General features: G+C 32.9%; 1 protein-coding gene across 1 annotated transcript in view; it reads left to right on the plus strand.

Moving 5' to 3' along the window:
* The window catches only part of Dcc (DCC netrin 1 receptor), a 1,088,579-nt gene that overhangs the window by 900,247 nt on the left and 166,494 nt on the right, over positions 1-21,838 (plus strand). The window contains exon 14 of the mRNA XM_035440067.1: positions 6,810-6,920. Within this exon, the coding sequence (XP_035295958.1) occupies positions 6,810-6,920 (111 nt within the window). The remainder of the gene's footprint in view (positions 1-6,809; positions 6,921-21,838) is intronic.

Below are 21,838 nucleotides of genomic sequence, written 5' to 3' on the forward strand. Positions count from 1 at the left end.
CTTTGTTTATAGTATTCAAGGGCTTTTCTATACTTCAACTCTAAATTCTTCTTCATCCCTCCCATAAACCTATTCCAAATGCCTATGTGCCATGACCAGCTTTATCACATCATCTTCCAGTTAGTAGGGGCCAATTTTATGTATCAGTTACTTTTCTCATTGCTGTGTCAAAATACTTGACAAACATAATTTAAAGAAATAAGAGTTTATTTTGACTCCGATTTTCATTGCACATTCCATCATGAAGGGAAAATTATGGTAGCAGAAACATAAGGAGATGGCCACAGTGCATTCACAGTGAGGAAGCTGAGAACATGAATACTAATATTCAGCTCACTTAGTCTGAGACTCCAGCCTATGGGGAGCCTACATTCAATTCAGGGTGGGTCTTTGTGCCTCTGTGAAACTTCTCTGTAATTGCTGTGGATTTCTCAGAGGAAGGACTTCCAAGTGACTATAAATGAAGTGTAGATGACAATTAAGATATACCCTCATAGCATCACAGTGCATGATTGTGTGATTAGAGGTAAATGAAAACTGATATTCTTTGTAGTAAGTACGTAAGTAGAGTCATTAATTTTCCATGAAAATCTACATGTGTCTAGTGAATAAAATATCACTGACAGTAGGGAAATTAATCACTTATTTTTCCTTTTCCTCTGCACCAAATGTTTTTTTTTAAAAAATGATATCACACATGTACATAACATGAACACACTCATTGCTTGTCTATGCGCTAGCTTATAACCATTGACTTCAGAATAACATAGTTTGTTCCCATGGGAATTTTGTCTGTAAAATCTTATGATAATTGTTTGAATGTTTCCAAGATAGGTTACATAATGTAAACCTGCCTATTTTAAAACTGGACAAAAATCTAGGTGGATGTTGTTGAATTTAAAAGCCAGTTATGACATTCAAAGACACTATTTATAAAGCTTTTTAAAAAAATCAAGCTTTAAAAAAAGTTGTCAAGCTGTGATGTATTTTCTTCAACCATGAAGAAATAATATGAGGGCTTAAAATAATTGATGTTAAAGTAAGGCCTGTGTGCTTATTAGAACACCTAAAATGATATGTGATTACTTTGAAAAAAATCAAATATTTTAATATTATATATACAGACATATGAAAATATCTCATTTCAAGTCTATTTTTCAAAGAATAAAGATATTTGGGTCCTTGACATTTTCTTGTCATTGGATTTCTTCCACACATAATAACGTTAAAATTATGAAATAAATGTTGTGTATGAAATAAAGAATGAACATAAAACAAAGATAGTAAGGACTGGGAATTCAATTTAAATCATGGTAAATTGCTAAGAAACAACGTAAATATCAATGTTATTTGCAAATAGAGAAACAGACATTAAATTGGTGACTACTTTCTTTGATTAAAATAACAATAGTACAAATGAGTGGCAGTACTGTATTCAGAAAATACATGAATAGTATGAACTTCCATATATTGTTTCAGCTCATAACATACTACAATGTTCATGGAAAAGATATGTGTATATGTTATGTTCACATGCAGATAAGCATATATGCATTGTGTGCACACATTTTTAAACAGAGATATAATACAGATCCAGTTTTCCAAATTTTAGGACTAATCTTAATTTATAATTCCATCTTTGCAATACTTTAAACAACAATCATGTTGACTGGAGTATTAATTTCATAGAAAATAGTATTTACAATTACAAATAACTTCAGTCAATATACCTTTTAAAATGAGAGTTGTATCATAGGAAATTTGTATTTATTGCAATTCATGTGGAATAAAAAATATCAAATAAAAAATCACATGTTAAAGATTTAAATATTATTCACTTGCATTGTGTTCATCTTCAATCCAGAATTATTTCTTCTTGAGCTCTTCCACCGATTATGTTCATAAGGATCTATTTGCAAGTGTGGCTTGATGCTAATACTCCTCTAACATACAAACTTGGGAAAGACACTATTCACACCATTACAGATCTGTGTTATTTTCCCCTCAAGTACAATCATTTTAAATGGCATCCTTCAATAAAATTTGCTCATTCAGAGATAAATAATTCAGCTCTACATTTTTATTTCTTGGAACTCTACAAAATGGTATGAGCATCTAATCAGCATGAAGTAAACCATTCTAATCCAGCTTATTATTCCACTATTATTCCAGGATATGAATTAATTAGCTTATTATTGGGAATGGCTTATAACTGTCCATTTGCCTCTTTTAAGCGTTTGAAGGTATCTGAATTCAAAATTGTTGCTTCTATTCCCACCATTACATCTTTGTGGCAAAAGTAAGCTCAATACATTTGTGAATTTAAACATACTAAAATCAAAAAGATTTGTAACTACATCTGATATTAACCTCCAGAATGTCAGGCATCCTTCTTTATGGTTTGAACTGAAGTAAGGACAGAAATCAATAAATTTGACATGACTTCTGATTTTCTCTTATCTGCCTCTTGACTTGTACTCGGGAACACCTGTTACATTTCCAGACAATTTGACCATGGTTTCAAAAGCCATAAGGAGCCAGCAAGTACTGCACACTTGAAGATTTACTGTGATTTTAGGCTTTCCCCTATAATGTATCTAAGAACTGATATTCTTTATAGTTACTAAGTAGAATCATTGATTTTCAATATAAATCCACAGTGTTATAAAATGTGCAGGATTTGACCCCATGTTTTCAGTGCCTGCAACATGTGTGGATGTATTGATTTAGATGTGAGAAAATTGGAAATGCTTTAATGTTTTCTTTTTTGTATGATATAATTGAAGGGTAGAAATGCACACATTTTTCTTTTTACAAACCTCTATTTGTTAGACAGGTGTTTTGTTGTATATGCTTTTTTTTTTACTATGATAATGGGACATCTGCAATAACAAAGTAATTCATACTTCTAACAAGGACTTTAAATTGCAGGCATTGGTATTGTCTTGGAAACCCATATCAACTAAATTTTAAAATGATGCTTTTCATTTCTGAATGATCTTTAGGAAAGGATGTTTGGAAATGAATTGAAGGTGTTCTCATATTTCATGGCCAATATAGAATAAAGATAATGATAAATATTCATTGGTATTTTATGGGCTAAAACTGGAAATGGCTAACATGAGGGAAATCATACTGCTTGAGTATAGGGTAACATCTTTTACCTTATGATGTATAAAATTAGAAATAGAAGAGACAAAGTAGAGTGATTAATGATTCTCAGTTTGAAGAGTAACAATAGGTGGGAATAATCTGTTTTAATGATAGAATTTTATGACTAAAGATAGATACACATTATTTTAGAATAGTTTTATACTTAAATGCATTTGGATTCATTTGTCATATGTCAGGGACTGAGACAGTGATTTGGAGTTTCACCAAACATGATGCATAGCATTCAACGCTTTCTTAGTAGAGATAACTGTCACATGAGAGCTCTACCACCAGTTGCAGAGATAACCATACTGTACTGCTGATGTTCTGTCTCCTAGGCTTTCCCCATTATAGACTTCATGATGTCATCTTTTGTGCTTTTGTGTATCTCACTTCATTATATTATTCTAAGAAAGATCAGTGCTACTAAATAGATTATTTGCCATTCATTAGAATAACAACCACTATCATTTAGGAAATTTTGTCAATAAGATCTATGCTAAAAATCTTATGCTTTCAAATTTAATCTTTATAACAATTTGTACTTTGCCCATTTCCACTTTCTTGATGAGAAAATATAGATATATAAAGGGAGACCTAGCATGATTGCAAGATCACATGGCTGCATGCTGAAAGAAAAATTCAAAACTAATTCTGCAATCTTATGTTCTGAACTTTTAAATAATCATTAAATGATGTCTAACTGAGGGGATTAAAGTGTGACTGTGTGAGCATAGAGAGAAGGATGGGGGATAGGAGGAAGCATGGGGATAGACAGAAGGATGGGCAATAAACAGAAGAATAGTGGATAGGCAGAAGGCTGTGGATAGACAGAAGGATGTGGAAATAGGCAGAAGGATGGAGGATAGGCAGAAGGATGGTTGATAGGCAGAAGGATGGGTAATATGCAACAATATCTGTTGGATGGTAAGGAGTAAAGATTAGTTTTTCATCTTCAAGGATCTGGATGACTAGAATAGATTAAACCAAATTTTTCCCAACCAAATATAAATCCTATAGAAATATAAACACAGGAGTAACTTTTCCTTAGAGAATAGCTTTCCTTTAACTTTAATTAAGTAAAAATTATGCATTTATGTTACATTAGTATTAATATTTAATATTAAATATATATTTAGACAGCATATCTAGACAGTTGTACTGAGAGATATGCAACAGTTTATGCCTATTATAGAAAAAATGCAAAACTAAAACTAGTGTGTGTGTGTGTGTGTGTGTGTGTGTGTGTGTGTGTGTGTGTGTTCTTCTTAGATATGAGTGTGTGTAATTACCTATGCATGTATGTATACTAATACTGTGAGGACCAGAGGTCAACTGTGGGTGTTGTTCCTCATGTGCCATACATCTTAATTTTCACTGTCTGTCACTGACCTTGAACTCTCTATAAAAGGTATTCTGGTTGGCCTTCCCATCCCAGAGACCACCAGGAAGGTAACTATAGATGATGAGTGTATCTCCCAAGTGCTATCTGTTGTTGTTTTACTCAAAACTCAGATAGACTTGGCGGTTAAAAATATAAAGCAAAATTTGGTTAAGTGATTGAAAGAAATTTAATCGCTGTAGTCAAAGCCAAATGAATGAACAAAATATAATTCAAATTTTTGAAAATAACTCTGTTCATACTCTTTATTCATGTTATAAAATGACATGTCAGTTAGAGATAAATCAGATAAAGAGAGAACATGAAGAATTATATATTTTTAATTTGTTCATTATCTCTTGGACGCCTGTTTGTTTCTCAATATGAGTCAGGAAGGATGGATCCAAATGGGAGGACAGATGAGGAGGAACTTGGAGAAGTAGAAGGGGGAAATGTAGTCAGGATATATTATTTGAGAAAAAATAAATTTAAAATGTCAATAAACTCAGAAAAAGATGTGAAAGAAGCTGTGTGCCTTGCAGTATCAAATATTTTGTCAAGATTTAAATCTTCTTATAAAAATAACTAAGTAGTTCATTTTTTTCATGAGCTTAAAGAATGGCCTGAGGTCATTTTAATGCAGGCTTTACCTCTCAAGCAGAAGTTGGGAACCAAGGCTAGAAATTTTACTTCAGAGAAATCCAAAGGTTTGATACTAAGATCTCTTCTGATATGATTATTAAATAATACTTGTATCATAAGACTACATATGGACTGGAGAACCATCACAAGATGTGTCTTGCAACATTTGATTAGTGCTTCAATAACTGGAGGACCAAGCCCATCCCAGTTGGCACAGAAGGCTGATGATCACAGATGGCCTTTAAGAACTGTTGTTGTGCACATTGTTGATACCATTGTTTATTCATTTGAGGAAAACTGTAACAAAATTTCTACATAACTTGAAAGAGTATATTCTGTTTCATATTGTTGGAGAGAATAATAGAAAACAGAATGAGGCGACATTGTAATCTCTGTAAGAGCTCTGCAAGTAACTGCGATCTAAAGAGTGGGCAATTTATATTGAGTTCTCAATGTCTTAAAAATGATGCATAGTTCTCTAAAGAATATTGACACATAGGAACTGGACAAAGTACTGAGTTTCACATAGAATGTATTTTATGCATCTCTGCTATTACAGTGGGATTGTACAAACTTGGTGGTTAATAAATAACTGTAGATGTTTTGGTTCATCTTTCTGAAGGCTGAGGGTATAGCACCAGTATATTGTAATATTCACCTTACAAAGGACTATGGAAATGCAAGCAAATGTATAAAAACAAAATCTGGCCAAACCCATCCTTTGTATTGGGATCTCATTCCTGATGTAACCTATCCCCTTGCCACAGCAACATTAATTCATAGATGATAGCAAATGTTTCATGGTTTAATCACATCTTTTTGGTCCCTTCTAACTGTAAAAATGACCATTAAAGTTCAACATGAGTTTTGGAGGAAACAACAAACCCAGAGAAACAGGAATTATTTGTTTTACAACAATTTGTCAATTTATTAAATGTCATTCAGACTTGTGGAATAGAAAAGATTTTTAGATTAAAAACTTAAGCCCATAATACTGATAATCTGTGAGACTTCTCTATTCTACCTGTAATTTCTTTTATTTCTAAAATAATCTCTGTGGGTAAAATAATACACCCAAATTATTGTTGAGATTCACCTCAGTTCTCTCTACAGTGGGATCTGATTCAAAGTAAAATATAATGGAAGGGTGACTTCAAAATATGAAAGCTGTGTTTATTTTCTGCTGAAATTCAGTTACTTTGGGGTCTTCTTTCTTGGCCCAATGTAAACATCATCACTGACCTTGAATGAATGATGGAAGCATAAATTTTTAAGCTGACGGTTCTTGATTTATAGGCAGAGCTCCTCAGAACAGTGAGAAAAATGATTCTTGGTATTTTTGATTATTTCTTCATCATTCATATTTTATATTCTGCATCTACCCTGAGGCTGTGTTCAATGATAAATTTCTATAAACTGGAAATATACACAAGAATTTATAATTTATGAAATATAATTCAGTGCCTGCTATGCTGTTTCTTCTCCTATAATCAAAATAGCAATGATTACCAAAACAATCACAATATTTAAAACATGCCAATTATTGTCATAAAATTTCTAAAACTTTGGAATCTCAGCTGGAAATTCTTATTATTCAGTAACCTTTTTGTTTCTTGTGAAAATTCTTTCATAGGATTGGAGAAAGGGAGTCAGTACAGTTTCCAAGTGTCGGCCATGACTGTTAATGGCACTGGACCACCTTCCAACTGGTACACAGCAGAGACCCCAGAGAATGACCTAGATGGTAAGACTTTGGTTTTCTAGTTCTTAGTTACGTCAGCTTTTTGTCCTATAGGAAAGGTGATGTGTTCCATGTCTAAGAATGTTTGTTTTACCTCTGTCTTCAGGTGCACAACTAAACAAAATACCATTTGTGAAAAGAATCTTCAATAAGGTTTATATACAGTATAGTGACATTGACTGTGCCTTCATTACTGTGTTCGTCTATTTTGGGTTATTTGAATAGTTTTATAATATAGTATTTTAAAACTATTGACCTTTATTGTTTTCTCCACAAGAATTGCTACAGTTCTGACAGTAATCACAATCTGTTTATCTTCTCTGAACTTTTAAGTATGCTCCTTCAAAATGCTAACAAGTATTTTTGGCTTGCTTCTAATAGCATTTATTTTTTGACAATGTTTGTCGTGCTAACAAAAACCTACTTAACTTGCTTAATTGAGAGATACCTTGATACATTATGAGTGAAGACATTCAGGTTCATATAAAATGTGTGCAGCAATAAATTAAATACAGTCAGAGTCATAAAAATCCCAAGATGAGAAATTGTTCTTGATATAAAAGTATCATGACTGAATTAAATATAAGAAAACTGAGTAAAAGGATTAAGACATAAAGTTCAATTTGTAAAATACATAGATGCTATGAATAATTTGGACTAAAATAAAAAGTAAGTAAGTAATGAAAATATGAGATAGAAGAAAAATAAAATTTGTGAATTTAAAGTTAGGTGCTCAAAACTAAGACCAATATAAACTGAATTAAAATGAAACAGTTATGTGTTGAAAATTTGATCATACAAGGCTACTAAGGAAATAATGAGCAATGATAAACTATTGGTTCTTAGGTTTGGAAATAAAATTATCTGAGGAAAAATAAAGTTTAAAATGTCTGCCTGTCTTCCCCTCCTTCTTCTGTTTTTCTTTTCTGATCTATCCATAATCTTACTCTTTTTTCCCAATATACTCAAATATTTCCTTGAACTCTTTTTATTCTCTTTTCATCAGAATTTTCATCTTTGTAAAATAAGTTATTCATCATTGTACAGATTTGATTTAAGGAGAACAATTATGATGTCATTAAGACAATGAGTAGATGATGTTTCCACAATGGTGATTATCACTCCCATGTGGTACTGTAGCTATTGTATGATTTTCCTCTTTCATTACCCAACAAGAAGCAACTTAAGGGAGGAAGGGTCTGTTCTGCCTTAGAGTTCTAAGTCATCATCCCCTTGTAGGAAGGATGGCATGGCAGCAGTCTCAGTAGAGCTGGTCACATTGCAACAAGAGTCAGGTAGCAGAGTGGATAGGACAAAGATTCAGACCAGTCCTAGTGACTCAGTTCCTACAGCAAGGCTCTAAACCCAAAAGCTTCTTGCCAAACAGCTAAGAGTCAAGTGTTCAGACAAATAAGATTTTGAGTGTCATTTCACCTACAGACCAAAACTTCCATTTAAAGAGTAGTTTGTAAAAGCCTGTTTCAGGACAAGCTTGGTGTGCTGTCCTGAGGAGCAGGTATTATGGAAGAATTTTTTTTTCGTGTTCAAAGTGTAATAGAGACAAAAAAGGCTAAATTGTAGAAAATGATCATTATTATAGAGCAAACCAGGTTAAAATTTTATGCTACTCTATAACCAAATACAGAATAGATGGATGAATGATGGAAGAAAGTATTAAAGTAAAACTGAGGGTTGAAGATTTTCATGTTGATGACTGAGTATAATCACAGCCTTTGGGGGGTTAACAAGGAAGAGAAAGACTAGTTCAAGCCTAGCCTTGTCTACAGATGGACACAATTTATCAAAGTAACACACAATATAAATAAAACTAGTACTTGAAGTCTAATGATAATTTCCTATAAGTTGGAATTAGTAACAGTATAAGTGGCAGAGAGTTAATAAGTGGCAGGTCTTACTTTAGCATAGGCAGCATACTAGAACAACACTGAGTTATTTTTTTTAATTGAAACTGAAACACATGATGAAGTTTGTACACAAATGGGTTCTAATTCTGAAAAGAACAAATTTTACCACTTGAACATTTTGAACCTTTTAAATATTTATATGTCCTTTAAATCAGTAGTTTATACTAAACACATTGCTAATTTTAAAAGAAGTGTTATAATTATAATTCCATTTTGGAAATATTGCACTAAAGCATGAAAATGTACTTGCTGAAAATCAAAACAGATTTGGCCAACATTAGTGGTTTGCACAGAAATAACTACATTAAAATATTGACTTTGTTTATATAATTGACACAAAGTCCAGTTTTTACAAGGTTCATATGTCAGTAATAGATCAGGGGATAGTTCATAAGAACATGTGTTTACAAAGTAGTTCTTTTTCTTTCAGGCAAAGAAATAAAGTTCCTTTTATCAAGGAGTATACATTTTCTTCAGCTGGAGATGGGTAGTGGTAAATACTTAATAGAAGCAGGACTAGAGAGATGGCTAACCATTAAGAGTGTATATTGCTTCTCCAGAGAATCTCCATCCCAGCACCCACATGGGGCTCCTCACAATCACCTCTTAATTATAGCTCTCAGGGCATCCAGTACTTCTGGCATTAGTGAGTATGTGCATTGAAGGGCATGGCCACTCACATACACATAAACAGACACGTCTTTTATAATAATAAAGATTATTTTTTAGAAAGAAAAAGAAAGCATTATTGACAGACTATAAATTGCTACAGTGTATCACTTTGTACAGAAGAAAACCTCTCAGATTAGGTAAACTAGTTCAGACTATAAGAAAATGAGAGGGCAACTATGTGAGTACATCAGACAAGTCTTCCTGACTCAGAGGTCTCTTATGTCCAAAAACTGGAACTCCACTTGCAAAGGTATCAATGAAATTGAGCTTATGAGTACTACCATCTGTTTTAGTTCAAGAATTATAAGCCATTAACATACTTGGTTTTTCTATTTTACATCAGAAATAATGTTCAAAGGTTCTGTGCTGTTCATTTTTAATATTTTGATGAAATAAATGTTGTTAGCTTTAGTTCAAAGAAAAATAACAATAGTATAAAATCATTCAATAAATTGATCAGGTCAGCTAGGAACTAACAGCTAGAACTCAGGGTCTACTTCTGTGAATCCAGGCTCAGTGCTCAGTGCAAATACTCCACTGACCCCACCTCTGTGAATGTAGGTGGAAATTTATTAAACAGAGCTGCAGTGATTCAAGGCAAACAGTTCTAAGAAGTGAGATCTTATCATTTATCCAAACCTAGAGGCTATATCTCTTAATGGAAGGGGTGAAAATAAATAGAGCAGAGGTGCAGGGGGTCCTATAAAATACCCAGAATGGAAAGGATCTTCACTTGACTTATGTGCTCTTTCGATAACTCTGAGTGAATCAAATTCCAAGTGGATCCAACATACAAAAATCACAGCTTCTTGGATGGAACACAACCTTCCCTCAATTGCGTGCTTTTTTTTCATACTTGATCCTTCTGTGTATGATCAATTTCCTATCTCTCTTATAGTCAATAATCTGAATGTCGTTTTCTGAGTAGAGCCATATTAAATGCTTATGCTTATTGAGTTTTTCTATACTTTACTTCTAAATTGGTCTCTGTTCTCCACGCAGTATCCCTCCTTATATTTTCCTTATTTCACTATTGATGCAATTATTAGGAAATGTAATTAAAAGCCTCTAGTATTTGCCTCATGAAGAGTGCAAGCAAGAAATTGGTATGAATAGCTCTACTGATGCATAGATAATGGTTGCACTGGTTGGCAATGATTTCATTAAGATGAGCAGTACTCGAAACAGGTGTTTTAAGGAAAGGGTGTTTTGACAAGTATGATTAAACAGAAAATCTCTCAAATATTCTTTTAAAAAGCATTCCTTTAGTATGTTACTGAAACCATTACTGATTCAGGAAATTTTATACTCATTTTTGTGAGTGTTACTCTTTGGTAAGGTTTATTTATTTTTATTTTCTTTGTGGAGAGTTTGCCAACATGTATGGTGTATTTGTGTGCAGTTCATGTGTACCTGATGCACGTGGGCACCGTCAGAGGGCATCAGATATTCAGGGAGAAGTCACAGATGCGTTGTGATTCTGTATCAGTGGTGGGAGCAAAAGCAGAGACCTCGTCACAGTTTTGAAGTTCTCTTAACCACTTAGGCATTTATAACTCTGTGAATGTTACTCTCTTACCAGTTCTTTACCTTAACATAGCTGCATTTTGTGCATTTTTTTATTCTTCTATAAATTCATCTTGATGGTAATTGCCAGAACAATCCTTCCCCCTTCTCACATTACAGGTTAGCAATGTGAAAACAGAGAGTAAATGCAAAGGAGGCTAGGGAGCTGGTAATTCTTGACCCAGTGATGCTACAGAATATGATATCAGATTGTTTGAAGCATAATGGAAACTATCAGATTACAAACAATTTAGCTATAAAAAATAAGACAAGCTTTACTTTCTCTACAAAACAGTTTCATTCACTATATTAAATTAGAAAGAGTGTTCTAATGCCTTCTTATTTTGTTGATCCATGATGATTCTTATAAAGTCCTAAAAACAGATTTGAGCTGACTTCCTTTTGTTTTTCTTTTCAATGCCCCATTCAAATATAAAATAGGAATAATTTTATTAATGATGGACCAACTAGATAGTACCTGGCATCACTCAAACACATTCACACACTTAGGTGCACACATACATAATTCTATAACCACTTATGTGAAATCAACTTTCTTTAAATATTTACTTCACTTTTACTAATTCATGTAAATGTGTAAATTATAAAAATCACTTTTTTTGAAAAATTATGAAAATGACTCCACATAAGTTTTCAGAGCTGCTGTTGGGAACCTTTGAGTAGAAATCATTCCTAAGTAAGAAACAACCACATACAAATGCTTTGATCTTTCCTAAATTATGGATAAGTGAGAAACAATCATTTAAAAAAATGTATTGTTTTCCACACCGAAATAAATCCATACTGGAAGAGACCTGGAATTTTAGCACTCTTGACATCTATCTGCTATGTAACCATCTCCATTCCAAGGTTTCCTAGTGACCTCCAGAGAGATGTGTTCTTGACCATGCCTTCAAACCTTGAGTCGATAAGCAAAGGCAGTTCTATTGCTGACTTTTCAGTGGCCCCTTCTTTCTTTCTTGGACTCTGGCACTTCTCTTTTTTTTTCTTTAATTGGCTTAATCTGTGTGAAAATGAACAGTAACTTGGAAAGCTACTGGAATCCTCATGGATTGTCCTTTTAATTAGGACATTTTGTTAAAGTAATTATAAATCCAAACAACACTGTTTGTTCAAGGTTCCCTGGAAGTCATACTGCTATTACTGGCAGCTGGGAAGTTCTGAAATACTTATTTTGAGCCTCAGATTTTCAGCGTTTAAAAAAAAAATCCAAGATCATTAGAATTCACTGAAATTCTTATGTAAACACCTTCAATAAAGAAATAAAAAAATGTTTCATGAGATTCAGGAGGTAACCTTCAGGAAATAAAGCCTGGATATCTGTTTATCCTGCCTATATAAAAGGCAGAAACAGGTGGAATTGGCATACATCATCAATGATTTTTTGATTTAAAATCAAACATTTCCCAATAAGTGAAGTGGCGTGGCTAACAAAATACCAGCTGTAAGGATTCAGGCATTATGCTAGCCTGCCACCTGGCAGAATGCATTCAGGCAGTACCCTGGTCAGCCCAAATGCAAAGGACCCCATTAAAAAATACCTCCTCCCACTTACATTCTCTTTCTGCTCTCTCTTCTCCAGATCCTTTCCTGCTCTCCCCCTGCGGCAAACAGTACTTTTCCTGTCTTCCTCTAGTAAATTGCCATGAAGTTTAATAATATTTGATTCATTGACAAAATTATATACAGAGCTAATAAATTTACATAACATATTGAAAATTACGTTTCTGTTTTATTTTAGCTTTGTGTTACCAATATTACTTGAGATCAAATTGTATCAAAGCACTGAGCATGAAACAGAAAGAAATTATCATGGAAAGGAAAACAGGCATATTTGTTACTTTTTCCAGTTCTGTGAATAAATCTCTAATGTGGAGCAACTTAATGAAGAAAAATGTATTTTCGATGACAGTGTTAGTATATACAGTACTAAATTTGCATATAGTATCATGACAAAGAATGCATGGTGGTAGAAGTGTGGAGGAGCTTGTAATGTTGTGTCCACATCCAGAAAGTGGAAAAAGATGAACGCTTGTGTTCAGTGTGCTTCCTTCATTTTCTGCTTTATTTCTGTCTGTAAATGTTACTGCAAACAAAGGTGCCTGCTGTTAATATAATGCCCTACTTACTTCTTAATTGTAGTAAATCAAAATTAACCATCATGCATTATTATAGGAGTTAGAGGATGGAAATATGATCTGGAATTCCTCAGTGAATATTAGACGATAAACAAGGGTTGAAATTGTAGAAAATTTGTTAGAATGCTTGTCTCACAGTCCCAAAACAAACCCTGTGTTTGATCCTTAGCACTGAGTAATCAACATGATGAGAAGACAAATGACTATAATCCTGTCACTTTGAAGGCAAAAGGATGGGAAACAGGAGCTCAAGGTCATCCTGACATTACATAGTGATTTCAAGAAATCTTTGGCTAATGAGTGTCTGTCTCAAAAGTAAATAAATAAATAAATAAATAAAACAAAAGTGCTTGGCAAGCATTATAAGTAAACAGTACTTTAAAGCACCTTTGAATTATCTGTGGAAAAGCATTAAGACATAACACGACCTCTGAATATTCTTTAAACATCCCACGGTTACTATAGTCAATTTAGAGTTGTAGATGCAAAATATAGTGAACAGACTGAAAAGTCTTATTTCCAAAGTTTATCAGATTATCGTTCTAACACCCTGAATTCATATTCCCTAAATCTTGTTTATGGATAACACAAAAATTTTAGAACATATATACAGTTGACTAATCATTATAATGAATATATAATCATGTATATGAATATGTGTTACATCCTATTCTTCAAACTTAACATTAGTTTTTCCCTTTTAAAAAGTTTAAAGACTATCATTTTAATTCACATCCCGGTCACACTAAAAATTCCATCAAAAATACCTCAAATTACTTCATGAGTAGATTTCAGGAATCAGTGCACACTCCAGGCCAGCACCTGGTATATGAGGTTATCACTCTTATCAGTCATGATCCCTTTTTTCTGCTCTGACATATGGAGAAAATGGGATTTTTGTTCTAACATCTGTTTTTATATATTTATATGGTGGTGCTATTATAATTATTATGTTCAGTTCTACTTTCTATTTATTCATAAGCTTAAATGGTTTATATAAACGGTAATATCATATTAATAGATTTTAATTCTCATCGCAGAAAAAACTATAGGAAATTATACTGAGGATTTTCCCAACATAATTAAAATATGCACTAAATTAGGATCACATTTTCTAACTTTCAAGTCATGAAAGAATATTTACTACATACAATCAATAATTGGATTTTAAGTTTGAGTTCAGACTAAACATATGAATGAGTGGTGTTACTAAACTACCCATGCTAATGATCCTAAATATGTTTGTAAATAGAAAAACATTCTTGCAAAGAATACTTTGCCTCAAGTAAAATGTATGTTATTCTCAAAAGAAAATTTTAGGACCTGATAAACCGGCAAACAAGTTTAGTAGTATTTGCTTTACAGTATTAAGAATATTTCATGATTCCTTATAAAAATGACTTTAATTTTTGAAAAAGCTATATTTGCTTTTATAAGTATTAGTTTAGTTAAAAAAATTAAATTTTGTGTCATAACCATGTAAATGAATCTAAGTAAATTATTATAAGTTAGGCTAAGGAGTAGGATTTGCATCCACAGCAAAAGCATATTTTCTACTGGGAAAATACCTTGATGCTCATATGGCATTTGATGGGTGAAGAAATGCACTAGTCAAGAAATGAAACATTTCCATAGACTTTTGGTAGGAGTCATTTATGATAGTGAGTTGATTTTTTGACAGGTGGGTGGTTTTGGAAAAATCAGTCCTCAGCTGCTGTTATAGCACAATTTCAGATCTGAGACTCTTACTATAATTCAAGTAGAGTTCATTTTGTACAAGGATTGGAGTAGGCAAAGCCAAAACTAATTTTTCTAAGAAATTGAAAGTCTGTTTCAGTTCTTAGCCAAGTGGCTGTTCAGAATCTCAGATCAAGAGTCTATAAAGAAAACAGACATAATTTAGAGTTGGAAAAATGTCCAAATTTCTGAGTTCTTTAGTCCTGTTCTTAGGCACAGCAAACTTTAATTTGTTCATAAGAATTTTTGATGTTCTTATGACTTGCTTTCATGAAATGATCAATTATTCTGCACAACACACACACACACACACACACACACACACACACACACACACACACACACACGTAAGATTGGTTTGGATTCTTATTCAATATGTTTGAGCCCTGCTCTAATTATTATCTTATCATGCTCCAGAGTAATTTAACTTCTCCAAGACTTAAGTCTAATCATCTTAAAAAGTTATAACAATTGAATGCATATCAAAAGTCATAATGGAAATTGACTACAATAACAACAGAGTACTTAGCATGTGTTGTTATGATTGGTGTTAACATAATAGTCCCAAGCCTTTAACTATAATTCATTTTGAGATAACAACAAAATATTCCTACTGTTTCTTATGATGCATTTGGTTGTTTGTGATGATAACATCTTGTTTGTATTAAGAAATCAGGGATAGTCAACTTTGATATAAATGGGTACATATTTCTAAACTCAATTGGAGCCCATCATCTACTGATATAATATTTAATATTAAAGAGAAAATTATAAAACATTCATACATGTTTTTTTAAAATTCATGTTAATAAGAATATAAGCAGCCTTGAAAATGTTTATTGCTTTGGTAAGAAACTAGGAGCAGGTGTTATGATAAATTATGAAATTATTTAAAATATTTTCTTTCAAATCTAAAGAGGATGGCAAAGGTTACTACTAATTCAGGTATTAAAATTTTTGAGATTTAAGTAAGGAAAATGAAACAATCTTTCAAAAACCTGACATTTCATTTCTAGAAGTATTACTATTTTTAGAAAAAGTTTGAATATTTGAAAATTTCAAAATAATACATTAAAACATTGTAAATAATTAGAAAAAATATAAGCAAATATCTTTTATGTAAATACAAAAGCTACTTTCCCCTTAAGTAGCATTAATTAATAATATTAATCATTAAAGAGAAGGAAACAAAAGCTAAAATATTATATCTACAGATAAATTTAACAAGATGTGAATGAATGTGTTCATAAAAATACATTGAATTTTTATAAAAATATATAAAATATATAAAAATATAAAATGAGATATGATAAAGCAGAATATATATATATATATATATATATATATATATGAAAGAGAGAATATTCATTCCAGATGACTATCTGAGCACTATGTAAATGTTAATTATTTCCAAATCAATGATTAATTTAATATAATTCCAGACACAGTCAACTTTATATGAAAGAATAAATGTATAGGAATTCCAAGAAAGTTACAAAAGTATGATTAAAATTTGCTATAAAATCTGATTAAAATCAATATAGTGCTATCCAGAATAGGAATACATAATTAAATCAGTGTATACCAAGAATACAATGCAGAAATACCTTTCTGGATATTTGAGCACTAAATGTAAAATCAAGTCAGCACCTTAGTCACAAGGTGTTTCGCTGAATGTTGCTGGGGTCATTGCCATACTTTTTATAGTTCATGCAATATTTTCTCTGTAGTAATAGCTTATTGTAGTTGACTCTGGTGCTAGAATTTAAGTCAAAGGGGGTGACAAAATCATTCATTTCAAGGTCATTTCTGTTTCAAAAATAAACAAACACAAGTAGCTGTATTCTCTTCCTTGAGACTACATCTAGGTATCACTCCTCAAATATAAAGCCCCAGACTGTTGCACTCATCTTCACCTCCATGGCACTGTTTTCAGTATCCTTTCAATAGCCATGACTTACATTCTTATCTTCTCCATCCTGCCAGCTATATTAACATCACCACACTTCCTATTAGGCTGTTATCATTTATTATCTGAATGTAACTTCATGCCTTTTCTTTTGACAAAACTTTGTCTTCTGGTACCCTAGACACCAGTGTTGCCAAATGGATTGTGCATAGTGAGACATAATGGTATCATTTCATTATCCAAGCTCATCTTCATTTGTGCCCATCATCAGATGTCAACTATTTCATCCTGTGCTCATTTCTCCTTCATCTGCATATACCTGGCTGCAGATGTCTCAATCTTTTGGAATCATGTGCTGTCTGCCAACAAGATTTAGGGAGTATATTGTCTAATCAACTTGCCCGCCTTCTGCACACTTTAGGTGTACTGTCTCTTGGGGTCAAATTCTTCTCCCTAGACTAATACCAAGGACCAAACTTGGTCTTGAACTTCTAGGTGTTTTACCCATTCCATGTTACATGGTAGATGGACAAGTGACTATATAAATACAGCTGGGAATACATGTAGATTATAAACAGAAAACAGTTGGTTCTTTGTTTATATCTACTCTTATTGTAAGAGAGCATTAGTTACAGCTTGATGTATTTATTCTTCTACTTGTTACATTTTTCAAAAACAAGACTGTATCACCTTTGCCTTCTGTTCTGAATTAAAAACAAAGCACTGGAAATAGATATGTCCATTCATAGATGCCTAAAATGGCTATGAATGTATCCCAAAAACAAATCATAAACTTATATGACATACCATTAGCTTTTTCTTTCTTTGAAAATATATGGCAAAAGTTTAGACATAGCTGCTAGTTATCTGAAAAAGTATATTGACTTACAATGTTAAAGATACAGTGGTATATCTTCAGATCACAGTAGAATAACATTCAGTAGGATAACATTGAAGTATTTATTTAGCATACTGTTTGGTAAAGATTGGATAAACACTGGGACCTCCTCACATCTGCAGTTCTTTAAAATGAATATTTTTCTGTCAAGTCTTTATTCATTTTTTTTCTCAGCATTAAAAATCATGTAGGTTTTTGTTAGGTTCCTTATTACAATAATAGCTAAACTTTACTAATAAAAATTACATGTGTGCTACACTTACTATTTCACAAACATCATCTCATTTAACATTTTACACATAGTATGTACTGATAGGTATTCAATAAATTTGATACTGCTTACCTCAATATTTCACCTTTTCAGCAATCATCATGAGTGGGGTAACCCATCCCAGAAAGAAAAATGCCTATTTTTTCTTTCATTTTCGGGGGTTCAATTTGTGTCTTTAGATATGTGTTTGTGTTTCTCATTTGGAATACCCACAGAGACTAGGATGTTATCCTGACTATGATGGACCAAGATGAGTATATTTTGAACACAATACCATTTTTTTCCTTTTGATGATGGGATGAGAGCTAAAGGAACTTAATGTTTCCCAAATCTCACAAAGCTAGCTAACACTAAGTGATTTCTGTGGCATATAACATTTAAAAACTATTAAAGCATCAAAGCAAAGAAAATGACAGGAATTGATTATTAAGAAATTTATACTGTAGAGTTCAAAGGTAAACAAACTATATTGAAATGTATAGTGGAAGTGGCCTATGGAGATCATGTTTCTCTGTGGAATGAAGTCCTGTCAAGTGAACATGAACACCTTAGTATGTATTAACTGTGCTGAACAAGCAGAAAATGGATATATCAATTGCGTTTTGTAATTTGCTGTATAGAACTATAGACCATCAAGGACTGTAACAAAATTCAACCAAAAATGAATCACTAAGTGTAGTACAATATAGAACAAATAAGTATTTTTCCTAAGTACCGACTTCTTAATATAAATCAGAAATAGAAAGTTCCCTTCTGTTCATGAGAATGAGATTTCTCCTATACATAGAATTTTATGAGATATTAATGTGTTTCTGGTGTGTTTGAGTACATCCAATATCAGTGTGAATGAGAGAGATGTGATAAGTTGATTAAAGGGGAATCATAAGAAAAAAATAGGTCAGAAAGGTGAGGGGTAGAGGCAAAGCCCACAAATGGTCTAAAAGATTCTGATCATATACTGAGGAAGGAAAATTTGGGGGTCAGAGGCTAAACTCAGTAATAACATAATCCTGGTTGCATTCTTATTTAATTTACTCACATATGCTGTGTGTAGATATTTACACATTTGTTTTAAATACCATCTCTATCCTATTGTCTTCCTTCTGTGTTGTGTGTGAGTGTGTTTGTGTGTTTATATTTATATATGTATAAATGTATTTCTAAGTACAATCTCTCACCCTAAACCCAATCTAACATGTCTAATTGCTTCCCTCCTCCCTCCACACACATGACTTCAGACACTCAAATTTAACACAATTCAAAACTGTTTGTTTCTCTTCATGTCAATAGATCTTCCCTGAATTGCTTAAACCAGAATCCTCCAGTACATCTGCCCAGACAAGTGTTAAAGCCTTTTGTTTGTCTCTATTCTTTGTGCTCCTTCCCCAGTGTAACCACAAATGTAATAAAGCCATTCATTGAAAATAGCAATTCAGTTGAAAATAGACCACAATTTACACAGCACATCCTTATTAGAAAACACCATTCAACATCTTGTCTTGTTTTATGTAGGGTATGCTCTGGGTCTCTATTACATTCTATCTTCTTCACCTGCCTCCATTCCTATTTTTGTTTACACGAATGATGGTGTGTGTGTGTGTGTGTGTGTGTGTGTGTGTGTGTGTGTGTGTGTGTGTGTGTGTGTGGTGATGACATACCTGTGCTGGCCAGAGGACAACTTGTGTGAGTTGGTATTTTCCTTCCACCACATAGGTTCTGGTAGCAAGCCCATGTCAAGCTTGGCAATAAATGTGTTATTTTAGCTGAGCTATCATGCTCACCAATCTCAATTGTGCACACATAGACATAACATAAAACTCACCTTGAGTATGCAGTTTCACTCTGTTGAGTGTAGTGACTTTCTTCTGCATCCATCACCATCCTCCATCTCCACATTGCCTTCATACAAAGCTGAATGCTAAAGCAATTAAACGATTTACTTTTTCTCCCTCTGGAAATTATTATTCGTCTTTGTGGCTCTTTGAATTTTGGTATTCCAATTCATATAAATGGAATGAATTATATTCCTTGGTTGCTATATAATTTGACTGACATTTGCATGTCAAAAGTCTTTTCCTTCTTAAGGTTGAAAGATAGTCTGTTGATTTGTCACATTGTCTTTACACATTCATCCATTGATTGACAGATGGGTTATTTCTACTTTTGGTCAATTGTAATCAATGAAAATATTTCTGCTATGAACAAGGGCATGTGAAAATTTCATTTCCAGTTTACCATGCATATGTATAAGTGAATATACATATGTGTAGTCATATTTAGAAAATAAATCATGTAATCATGACAATTCTATTAATTTTGGGGGGGGAATTGAAACAATACTGTCTAACATTCTCACTAGCTAACTCATTTGAATTTTCTTTCACTCCATGCTTCAAATTTTCTTGGTTTATTCAAAAACCAAACATATTCCTCAGCAGGTTTTGTAGCAGTTTTTTTTTTTATTTTTTATTAGAATTAGAAACAAGATTGTTTTACATGTCAATCCCAGTTCCCTCTCCCTCCCCTTCTCCCCTACCATCCCCCCAACTAAAACCCTACTTATCAGATATATTTTCTACTCCCCAGTAAGGGTGAGACCTTCCATGGGGGGGTCATAGGAGTCTATCAAATCCTTTGGGATAGGGCCTAGGCCCACTTCTGTGTGTCTTGGCTCAGGGAGTTTCCCTCTATGTGGAATGGGCTGCCAAATTCCACACCTATGCTAGGGATAAGTACTGAAGTACTACAGGATGTCCCCATAGATGCAGCATGGGACTGATGCAGACACCATGAATGTGGGTTTCAGTGAGGAGACCTTGGAAATTTATAGGACCTCCTATAGCAGTTGTTTTCATTGCTTCAAATTTCATAAATTTGCTAGACTTCATTAACACTCACTTTAGACTGTAAGAGGAAATGTCCTTTGTGTATCACTTACTGAAGTGTTAGAAAAGCATTTAGCAAGTTCGCCTGTTTTGTTTTAAAATCCTGTTTATTTGCTTTTGAGTTTCCTCCATTCACACAATATGTACACTATAATTGGCCTACTAGAGACGTCATTTAAAGACTGAAATGTCACAGTTGTTAATTTCAAAAACATCTTTAGTAGAAACCTACAGTCATTACTCAAAGACAACATATGCATTATAAATTCTGTCACATCATCAAGAATGGCACTGGACTTCCATATCATCATCACTCAGGTGTAGGTTGAAGACTGGGGCAGTCATTACTTTAGTCATTTCTGGTATGCTGAGCTCTCTTTGGTTTCAGATTATCTCAGTAATTATTCTGGTAGCTTCTTCATGTTTTATATATGCAGTCACTCTCCTAGAGATAATTGTAAAATTTTTCAAGTACTTCTGAGCAGCGAATTTCAAAATTGGATCCTTAAGAAGTGGTGCTCATGTCACATACTCTCTATTGAGAAATCATTGAATTGATATTTTATAATTCACTTAAATAATAACTGTTTTCATAACCTATAGGGTCAAATGTATGAAGGAAAGTTCATTGTGATGAATAATAGGTAAATTGTTATTCCTGTTTCATATTAAGAAGTGAGTAGGTGTGTATAAATTGGCTCTTATGAATTATGGACAATTCCCTGTCCTAGTTATTATGATTAGGAGGCCATATATTATGGATCAGATTTCCTGATTCTAACATTGCCTTGATAATATGCTATTCTTTATCCCTACGATACTAAATGACTGACAAAAATCCCCTAAACATCAATTCCCACATATCTATAATCTTATTTTTATTTTTAACTTTTTAACTG

This window comes from Cricetulus griseus, chromosome 2, assembly GCF_003668045.3.
Source record: "Cricetulus griseus strain 17A/GY chromosome 2, alternate assembly CriGri-PICRH-1.0, whole genome shotgun sequence".
In the NCBI taxonomy this organism is placed as follows: Eukaryota; Metazoa; Chordata; class Mammalia; order Rodentia; family Cricetidae; genus Cricetulus; species Cricetulus griseus.